Source organism: Epinephelus lanceolatus, chromosome 20 (genome assembly GCF_041903045.1).
Source record: "Epinephelus lanceolatus isolate andai-2023 chromosome 20, ASM4190304v1, whole genome shotgun sequence".
NCBI lineage: Eukaryota > Metazoa > Chordata > Actinopteri > Perciformes > Serranidae > Epinephelus > Epinephelus lanceolatus.
Window position 1 is genome coordinate 20,992,876 of NC_135753.1, and position 11,352 is coordinate 21,004,227.

The 11,352-nt window shown below is 40.4% G+C and overlaps 1 protein-coding gene across 2 annotated transcripts in view; it reads left to right on the forward strand.

Annotated features, from left to right (window-relative positions):
* drd3 (dopamine receptor D3) overlaps positions 1–8,976 on the forward strand; it is a 42,696-nt gene extending 33,720 nt beyond the window's left edge. For both annotated transcript variants that reach the window (XM_033638418.2, XM_033638417.2), the window contains 2 exons: positions 2,138–2,513; positions 5,404–8,976. In XM_033638418.2, coding sequence (XP_033494309.1) covers positions 2,138–2,513; positions 5,404–5,600 — 573 coding nt within the window. In that variant the 3' untranslated portion in view covers positions 5,601–8,976. The remainder of the gene's footprint in view (positions 1–2,137; positions 2,514–5,403) is intronic.
* Positions 8,977–11,352: the final 2,376 nt, after the last annotated feature.

Sequence of the window (11,352 nt, forward strand, 5' to 3'; positions counted from 1 at the left end):
AGCCCACATTGTCCTGAAAAAAAACAAGATATAGCATGTGTAGGCCCTATGTAGCCTTTATAATGACTGTGATATGATCTTAAAAGTAAAGGCAGTAAAAATACCCCAAAAACGCCTAGGGCCCATAGGGTTAAAATCTGTGATCTGATAAAACTTATACACACAGAATCCTTGCACGGTGAGTGTGATGCATTTTATTGTTCTGTTCATTGTGAAAAGTTGCAGTACAAGAAAAAATGGACAGACACATTTCTTCCCTTGCGTCTCACCACTTACTTCCCTAGACAACCTGGTCGTTCTCCCAACTCATCAAAAATTAAGATGAGTGAGGGTGGATGGGTCAAACAAACTTTGGACTTTCACCCGGGAGCCTGCTGTTTGTGTTCTGTGTGAAACCAAGTCAATCAAGTTGTTTTACTAAGGACGTAGTGCCCTAGTATGTGTAGCATACTATGCTAGCGAATTATGTCACATGACCTATGTGACATTACATTACATTGGTAACAAACGTAGTGACTTTAAGCCAAACCGTGATGTTTTTTTCTGAACTTAACCACATGTTTGTTGTTGCCCAGACCTAAGGAAGTAAACCTGATAGCACAGTTTGTTACCTTTGGTCAAAGTTTATTTTTAAAAAAGTCTGTATGTACAACGAAAAGAATTAGTGCATTATCTGCAGACAATGCAGGTAACGAGTATAAACTGACCCTGAAGCTGACACAGGAGGTATATCTAGCACATAATATTTTGGGGTGACAGAACACTGATCAAGTATCAATATTTGATGAGTTGGGAGTAAGACAGGGGCGTAAATATAGACAGTGCAGGCAGTGCACTCATGGGGTGGAGGGACCCATAGAGAGAGCGGGAAAGTGATTCAGATTGCCACCTTGAATATATACCTGTGGTCAAAGAGGAATGATAAAGAAAAAAATGTTCCTAATCTAAAAATGGTTGCTATAAATGTCTTCAAAAAAGGCAAACCATGGTTTACTTTTCTATTTTTAGTTTTTAAGCTATCTAAAACAAAACTATATGCATTCTCTACAAAAGCTATAAAATCTATAAATAAACTATAAAAACTATTAAATTAAATGATTAATTTTCTTTGATATTTTTGTCAGATATGCAATAATACTTGCTGGTAATATGTATGTTGATTTTGTCCAGTGTCACGTCTCTATTTGTGTCAAGACAATACATGCACAATAGTGTGCACTAGGGCCCGTCATAATAGTGTGCAATGGGGTCCGTCGTAATTTCCTTACACCGCTGGAGGGAGAATACGTTGCCCTAGGTGCCCACGTCTTTCATTTGGCGCTGAGGCTACTAGAGTTATGAAATGATACTGTGCAGATAATAAATTGCACTTCATCATTGTTGTTGTGTCTTTCTAGATCAGCTAACATTATATTGTCTTTGTTGTGGAAGATTTCAAAAACAGCTGGCCCTCTACCCTGTTCCTCTCTCTTGTTGCAGATGCATGTGTCTCACACATTCCTCACTGCGTCTTGGTCAAACAACTCTCGAAAGGCTTTTGACGGATGCAAAAAAAAAAAAAAAAAAAAAATGCAGAAAATCAAACCTCTTCCAGAACCTTTAATGATGGACAAAAGTTTCAGATTCTGGGTTAACACAACGTAAGGTCACATTTATTTTTAAACGTGCAATAATTCCCGATGAAAATGTGGACTTGGTGTGCAAAAGCCTTCAGTCCAATATTCAGTTCTTTTTACTGTAGCTCCATTTTGGTCTTCACCAACCAACAAGGAAAATATTCAGTTGTTCAGAGAGTTAAATGCTCCACTTTGCAATTTCATACAGGTAGCGAACTGTACTGTAGGTTTACAGAGGGTAAAGTGCTGTCTGTTGTGAGTTAATATTAAAGCTGGAGGCCAGAAAACCAAAACAATGAGCTGAAAGATGCTAAAAGAGCTGAGGGGAACTGCAGAGTTGGGTAATAATTCTGAAGCTTGTTTCTCCATACCACTGACAACTGTCATATTACATATAACTAAAAATAGTGCCGCTTTAATGATGTGACATTTCTATTACAATAAATAATATGATAACATGTAACTGAATATGTGTGCTGATTATACAGCATCTCTTTATCATGTGTGATTTGTCCTGACAGCAGAGTGTAGAGCCTTCAGATCCCTCCAAGCCCAACCTGTTGTCAGGATGCCTGTGGCGCAAACGTCCAAAGACGGGACCTGTGGGGAACTCTGTGCTGCCCCAGGTGGACACGCAGAACTGCTGCAGCATCAGTCATGCCTCCTGTGGCCGCACTGAATTGGATCTGGAGCAGGATCGGGAGGAGGAGAAGGCGGAGGAGAGCAACCAAAATGAACAGCCTCCTGTCAGGATGAGCTGCGAGGTGAAGAATCTGTCCAATGGACGAACACACACGTCACTGCGGTCGATGGTACATTCTCACATCAACAATCCACGATTCAGGAGTATGCACGCACGGGAGAAAAAGGCCACTCAGATGCTGGCAATTGTTCTTGGTGAGTGGAGATTGTCTTAAGTGGCTGAGGGAAGGGAAACATAAATGTCATGCTAACACTTATCACAGGCAATTATATAGATAGTTGCTTATTCCACTTCAGCTCCTTTAACATTTTCCTGATGGTCTTTTCTGCCATATGTGCCCGGTCACCTGTACCGCTCTCTCATCTAGCGATGATGGCACCAGCACATTTTCTTACCCCTTGTGCATTTGCTGCATATTTTGCAGAGCCACAATAAATCAAGCTGAAATGTCAGAAAAGTCTGGTTTGCTTCAGGTTCACAGTGTGTGTCCAGGCACACGCTGTAGCTCCTGACACAGCTTTCACATGCTCCAATTATCAGCCAGGTTGCTATAAGCCTGGTCAAGTTGGCTCTGGCACAGCAGAGATCTCGCTGACAAAAATGTAATCAGAGGTGTCTCATTACGTTACACTGGTGTCAGTGAAAACTGTGGCACACACACAGAAAATTATCTCAGTCCCGCCCACTTCCCACCTGCTTTTCACCCAGCTGACCACTGCTTTGCAGTGATGTTGTGACCCCAATTATGGTACTTGAATTTAATGACTGTTTCAAGTATGCTGCAGCATTCATAGTTGTTTATACATAATAAACGATGTCCTGTTGGCTGCTGCTGGGTTTATTAAGTGTCTTCAAAACCTGAATAACCACACAAAGTGCAGGTTGGGAACCAAAACAGTTTTAACTGACCCCTGGCAAAGCCTATCAAGCCTTCTGTTTTGCACAACACACATGGTTTTCAAAGAACAGCAGATTACTCGAAATGCGTAGTCATTTCTGAAGCAATGGGTCTTTGATTTTACACAAAAGTAAACAGGCAGGCCAACTATAGCTGCCAACAGTAGAATTTGTCAGCTGAAATGACTGTAGTTACCTATTTGACTCACACAAACTCCATGTGTTGGTTAAAAAGCTAACTTTTTAATGATTCCATCAGACTTGTTTTAAAAATGGCTGTGCAGAAGAGTCTTAAATGAAAATAATAACCACACATGATGTAATGCTAAAAAAATAAAAAACTAAGGCTGAAGCTGGGTTAAAAGATCAGCATCCTCACCAGTCTTACTTACACAACTCTAAACAAGTGATTATCAACTGGTCCAGCCACGGAGTCCAGATTTTTCCTTAGTCATTAGTTCAAGGTCCACATTTCATGTTTTCGGCGTCATACTTGCATTTGGCCATGTCTCAAGCTAGTTTGCTTTCTCTGTTAAGTAGCTGTCTGTTATTCATTCACTCTACAGCTGGAAGCAGTGCTTCAAACATAAAAGCTGTGTGCTAAAAATTTACTATACTTAAAAATAAAGTGTGTTTTTTACAAGGTTGATATGCTAGCAAGTCACTTGTGGTCCTATCAGAATGGACCCATGACCCACTTTGGACCAAGACCCCCCAGTTGGAAACCACCGCTCTAAACCAATGACTGCATATAAAGATGGACAACATGACAGCCTCCCAAAAGTGAAGCCAAAACATCTTGAATGTCCCCTGGTAACTAAGTGGCTGTAGTATAGGTCATAAACCCCGCCCCTTCCAGACCAGCCCACTCACACCGAAAATCCCCCCCCCCCACATAGGTCAGTTTTGCAGGCAGCTGATTATGTCCCCTCTAGTGGCTCAAGTAATAATTACAAGAATGGAGGAGGAAGTGACATGACCTAGCATAGAAAGCGACAAAGACTGGTATATGGATCAAACAAACACAGGACTTTCACCCAGGAGACCTGTGCTCATGTCCTAAAGTCACATTAACTTATTTTAATAACAACGTAGATGCTCTTAAAAGGGGGTTTGATGTCATGATTGACAGCTGTATGTGTGTATGTGATCTGTGGTGCTGCTCATGATTGGGTCAGACCAGTGTATGAGTGGGAAATAAATCCCGCACCACTTCCTAATTCGTAACTGCACAGACTCTGGCTCCAAAAGCGTAAGGTGGTAGTGCCTGTATGTGAAATATTTTCTCTTCACTTTTGTATATTGTGAGAAAATGGAGACACGTCGTCCATCTTTACATACTGTCTATGCTCTAAACTGTGATGTAGTAATGTTAGCATTTTGGCTCCTGTGCAGCATGTCAGTTCTGAACAGAATTTTTTTTAACGTAACCTGTAACCCCATGTAATAACCAATGTAGTTTGCTACATTGCTACATTAATTATTATATATCCTCCTGAGACCCTGTGTCCTAATGTGAGAACATCACATTTTTGGTTTCCTGCACCTTATACTTCATTCTCCTTTACGTAGACCTGTTTGTGGACACTTTTTGTGCCATCTAGTGGTAGTAAGACCACAGTACACTAATCCAAGTAAAAACAATATGGCAGCCATCTCTGCCAAGTCAGTCTGCAGCCAATCCTGAGACAAAAGTGGACAAGGTACAAAACCTGATCACATTTTATGGTTGAAACTTGTTTAATTATGATTGATAAAGTTTGTACTTTGATATGGCAATAAATTTGACCAATTTTAGCAACAGTAACAAGATAAGACACTTTTAATTAGGAAGTGCTCATTTGAGCATATTGGGAATTTATCATCACCTCGTTAAAAGACATCGGGACTATATTGTTGGTGACAATATTTATTTATTTTTTTATGATTATCAGGTCCTACTGATCCCAAATAGCTAGGAGAAATTAAAAATGCATTCCAAACAAAAGTTTGGGTTTCAGGAGGATATTATCAGCTTACTTTGGAAGTAACCCTTGATTACTACTGTTGGTAACAATCTAGTTAGCCAAACATGCTAAAGTTTGCGGCTGATGTTACAGCGGACAAACTCACTGTTTCTTACAATTTTTCTCTTGTGTTTATGTTTTCGTCCTCTCTCCATACCTCCCTGCTCTCTGGCTGCTTCAGGGGTGTTTCTCATCTGCTGGCTGCCTTTCTTTGTGACTCACATTCTGAACACCCACTGCCGGACATGCTACGTGCCTCCTGCGCTTTACAGTGCTTTCACCTGGTTGGGTTATGTCAACAGTGCTCTCAACCCTATTATCTACACCACCTTCAACATCGAGTTCAGACGAGCCTTCATCAAGATCCTCAGCTGCTGAGGAAGACAGCGCCAGGAAATTAAAATGGAAATGAGGCTGTGCACTCGTGCTGCAACTCAAGCATGGTGCATTTGGTTAACAGTGACCACAGATGTACACTGGTCATGGTCCAAATAAGCAAAGCTGTCCAACAGGAGTCACACAGCAGCAGCAAGGTGAAGCATGAAAAACAAGAGACGCTGTGGTGTGCAATAAATACAAACACCAGAAGATTTTTTTCCTAAGAGTGCTGGGACTCCATTTGAACAGTATTACTTCACTGATAAGACTTATATTTTCACTTGCGTACAGTCTCATTGATAGCACAGGGTGTTGGACTTTCTTGTGGATTTGTCTTGTACAGTATTTGTGCTGCTCTTTGGCACAGGACTTTTAAATTGTTGTGTGGAAGCCCAAGATGAAGCTTTAAGGCTAAAGTAATCACAAAGCTGTGGGCCACTTTGTCCTGAAACGCGCTGCCACCGCACTGTGTGATCAACTGATGTTACTCACCTCCCCCCACTCACCGTCATCGCCATCAGTTACTCTCCAGTGCATGCACACATCAGATTTCAAGGGCGCTCACTTGAATTGTGCTGGAAGGATTGTATTGATCTCTGCCAAGACTTACATCATTCTGAAGATTGTCATTTGTATTGATGTGGAGGCATTGTGCTCAGTGTGGATTCATTATAATTAAAATGTGAGATTTTGAAGTAAAGCACAGTGGAAACAATTTCAGTTTTTTTTAAGGGACTGTCTATTTATTGGCAAATCCTCCCGTAAATTAAGAGCTACCTGCTGGCCGTTCTGATGTGCTGATAAAGACTGGAGTTTTGTGATCTTAAAGATATACTGTGCAGGATTGTCCTGATAAAACACTGTGTAGACTCATACAGAGGTAATCCCTCTCAGTCATCATTTATGACATACTGGAAGTGTGTGGCGGTGTATTGATCTGCAGAACTCTGCCTCTGACTGTGTTTTCTTATTTTCTGTGAGCACTTATTCCTACAGCACTTAGGTGGGGTAGCGACCAGGTGCTAGCAGGCATGTTAGAGACACAGCACCACAAGGAACCCTACAAATAAAATGAGGCCGAACGCCAAACGAGAGTAAGTCTGGGGTTGGCTTTTAAACCCCAATTCCAAAAAAGTTTGGATGCTGTGTGAAATGTGCATAAAAACAAAATGCAATGATCTGCAATTCCTTTTTGACATACAGTGGGAGATTAAGTATTCAACATGTCCACGTTTTCCTCAAACCTATTTCCAGTGCAGCTATTTACATGGAATTTAGACCAGACATGGGTATTAACCAAGTGTCAACCTTCAGAGCTGATAAATGAAGCCAACACAGAAGTGCCAAAAACTGCAGTTCCTCTAATGGCCACTTGAGGCTGGCTCCATAAGCGACTCAATCCCCTTAGACCCCCCATGTTAATATGCCCAACTTTACAGCAGAAATAAACATGTTTATAACCTGGTTCAAAACATTTTGGTCTCTATAGCTAATTTCAACATTCATGACAACCATACAGGGGGTGAATGTTTATATAGCTCACCCGTTATTGAGGCTTAAAGTTACGCATAATTAAAGGTGGGGTCGCTTTGAGTGACAGGCTGTCTGCCGATATTGTCCTCAGCTTCTCAGTTAGATGCAACCTCGCTCATCCACAGTGCCAGCCTCTCATCCAAATAGGGTCACTTCTGGTTCCAAAAGACCAAGATGGTGATGGCGATGGTCATAATGGCGAACTCGAGGCTTCAAAGCAGGAGTCCACAAACCAGTGAGTGACATCACTGTAGCTACATGCACTATTTTATACAGTCTTTGGTAATAACTCAATAAAACTACACAGATAAAGAAATCATAACATTTCAACCCAAAAAATGTATGTGCAATAAAGTGGAAGGTAACACTTTATATTAAGGTATTGTAATAAGCGTTCATTAATGCTTAATAAGCACAAATTAACAGTTAATGACCACTTATAAGATGTATAAGATGCTTATTAACATTAATAAGACTATATAAGTGTTTATTAGTGTTCATTAACTGTTAATTGGTGCTTATTAAGCATTAATTAACGCTTATTACAGTACCTTAATATAAAGTGTTACCAAGTGGAATGATACAAGAAAAAATCATTACATACTAACTTAAATTTATGTAACACTCGGAGAAGCCTTTGTTTGCAATGCCAAACTAAGGTCTCACAGTGTTCAGATGGGATTTTGGCCCATTCTTACACACAGACAGTTGTTAGATCTTGAAGTAATTTCAGGCACCAGTTGTGAATCCTGAGAGAGAAATTACACTTTCAAAACTTCAACAGTCTGTGTTCTCAGTTCCCAAATGCTTACTGAGTGTTGTTAAACGAGAAGGTGATGTAACACAGTGGTAAAAATGGCCATGTCCCAAGTTTTTTGGAACGTGTTGCAGGCATTATTTACAGAAAACACTCTAGTTTATCAGTTTAAACACTACATTTCTTGTCTTTGTACTGTACTCAATTGGATATAGCTCGAAAAAAGATTTGTAGATCATTGCATTCTGTTTTTATTTCTGATTTAAACAGCATCTAAACTCTTTTTGGAATCTGAGTTGTATTTTAATTTTTGGCGGCGAGCATGTTTACAAAGAATAACCTACAATCCTGCACAGTGTACCTTTAACAGTTCAAACAGGATTGTTAAGCGTGTGGTGTTCAGGTCTGTCATGGACTGAGCGTTTACTGCAGTGTGCTGTAAATAAAGAAATGATGAAACGTTTTCCAGGCTATTCATACACTCTTACACAGCTCATGTCTGCATGTGTGTGCCTGAATGTTGCTGATGATGGGAGACGCCATCAGATCCTGGTGCGTAAAAGTGTATGTGGGCTTTCTGTGGGGAACACAAGAAGAACCAATCTGAGTGAGCGGGATAATGGGAGATTTAGAGACAGAAAAAGGAACAACACTGACACAGAAGGAGGATGAAAAACACAATATGAGATAGAGGATGATGGGAGAGTGGAGTGGGAGGGAGTAACACCAAAAAAGAGAAAAGAAATGAAGTGGGATAACAAGCATCAAAGGTAACTAGGAAGAAAGGATCAAAGGTATAGGAGGGGGGGGATGGTGGATTAATCAAGGAGCTGCAGAAGGGAAGGATCTCAGGCTCTCTTATTTCTCTGAAAGGCATTAACACCTGCTCCCCTGACACTTTGTGCCATTGCGTCGACTCAGCCTTGTTCCACCGCAACTATTTATGATGATGATGCGTGACTATTTATGGGTGTACGCTGTGATGTGAGAGAAACCTCCAGTCTGTAATCATCATAATGCCAATAACCCATAGTGTTCATTTATGTTTATTCTCTCTAAATAAAATCCTCATGCAACTGAAATCAATATTTACTACAATGTAGAGGTTTAATGTTGTAATCAGGACAAACAAATTCCACAGTGTTTGCTCTTCTGTTCTTTGATTGAATTTGAATGTGCATTAATTTAATTATAGATGCATTTCATGGTGTAAATACTGCACAGCTGTGCACATGTGCCTGCTAATTACATTCAGTCACTCAGAGACAATAATAAAAATCTATTACTGTTAATGAACTGCACATAGGCCCAAAATCCCACAGGCCAGAAGCTGCTCATAGACCCCCAGAGGCTGCAATGTTCATTACATCCAATAATATGCAGCTCCATGGAGCAAATGTATGTTGATATTACTTTGCATAATCATCAGCAGTGAGGCTAAAAAGTTGTAAGCCTACGTTTGTCCCTAGTTGCTGCTGGAGGAAAGGTTACAGGGTCATTAGAGTTTATCCCTTTGGGACCATGTATGTGTTCATCCAATTTCATGGCAATCAGCTCTTTACATTGAAAGACATCTTGTGTGCATAGCTTACATTTTATCCTGAAGGTGATGCAAGTGCATGGAGAGCTTCTTGAGTGTCTAAAACTGTGAGGAAGAGGTTTACTCTGATGGTGTGTGAGAATATTTGCTTCCAAAATGAGTTATTTGGTTTCAAGAATTTTAAAGAAATTAGACTGAGTTTAGTGGAATCTATCTGTAGTCATGGTATATAATATTCCTCACTATGTTTTCATCAGTCTCTAATCACATGAAAATAAGAATAGCTGTGCTTTCATTATCTCAAAATGAACTGTTTCTATCTACATATGAAGCAGATCCTCTTCCACAGAGTCTGACATGTTAATCTATGCCACTAAATCACACACACTGGACCTTTAAGAGACATTGTCTCATAAATCCCTCAACAACTCCTCAGAGTCATTTAACTACATAGGTCATATGTTCCTACTATCTGAATACAATCCACAGGAGCCCAGGGGGCCACATGCAGTGTATGTGTATGCCATAACTGCGTCACCCTGGTGTTTGAGCGTGCCTGCCACGCATCTACATTGAAAACATTGAATTTGAGGGCTCAAAAATGGTGGCATGTGCACGGCTCCTAAATTAGAGCTCCTACAGGTGGATGACAAAGTAATTTGCATACGACATTTAATGAGTGCAGTTTTAAGCATGTGGTTAACGTTGTGAAACAGTCGCAGTTGTGCCAACACTGCCTGTTGCCTGTTAGGTTTAGGCAATAAAACTGCTTGTTTAGGTTTCAGTTAAGTCTTGGGCCAGGGCCAGCACTACATTGGTACAATACCACAAATTGACGTTTTTTTCCTTCAACATTCGTACATGGTTACATTTTGCCAACCACACACATGGTTGGGCTTAGGAAAAATAACAGGGTTTGGCTTTACAATCTTGCAGGAGGCGAAGGTTGGTGGTTGTTGGACTCATTCACCACTCCTCCCACCCACCCTTTTTGGACTTCCGCCGCCTTAACTGTTGTAGTTGTCACGCTGCATAATCTTTGTGATGCTGCCAGGCGTTGACCAACTGCATATCATGCTAATGTTAAAGGATGGCTTTTTTTCATCTGTGCTGTACGCTGGAAGTCATTGCCCAAGCGTCATTTTTTCAAGGACTTTAGAGTGAGACCAGGTTGGACTTCCTTCTTTGCTCCCTCAATAATCACTCCAGCCTCTGCTTAACAAAAAAGCATATATATGAGTCATAATTTCTGTATGTAAAAATGACCTATGTGGTCATGTTTCTGAGGGAGATGGTCTCAAGTTCCAAGACATTTCCTGTAAAGCATTTCCTGGTAGTAATTATAGACAAAATAACTGTTTGCACTGCAGTCTTGAAAGCTGGTGTGCACAGCAGATCAGTGAACATAAATATCAAATTTGTCTACAGACAAGCATACAATTCAACAAACTGTATGTAAGATTGGTTTTATGATTTTAAAGGAATGATCAAATTGTTTGTGTCTAATGGAGCTTTCACTCAAGGAAGTCTCTTTTATCTTTCTAATTAGTAATAAATCACGTTATCTCCTGAAAACTTTGGGAAAGTAGACCCTTAAAATAATTAATTTATCAAAGTAGCTTGTATGAAATTATTTTTTTACAAGTACATGTCAGGCACACATGGTGCAGTCAGCCACCATCATAGGGGCTCAGCTTCACTCTTGGGTACTTACAGTGTTCAAAGTCCATATTGCTGCACCCCTGCTGGTTTGTTGGAACGCCCACACAGAGATGCTGCGCTCTGAGGATCTGAACCTCTGTGTGCATTACACCCCCCATGCACTAACCTCCATGCATCTAATGTAAAGAAATTTCCTTCAGATGTTTCTCTGTAGTCTACTTTTGATTTTTACCGCGAACTGAGTCGGATTGAAATAATAT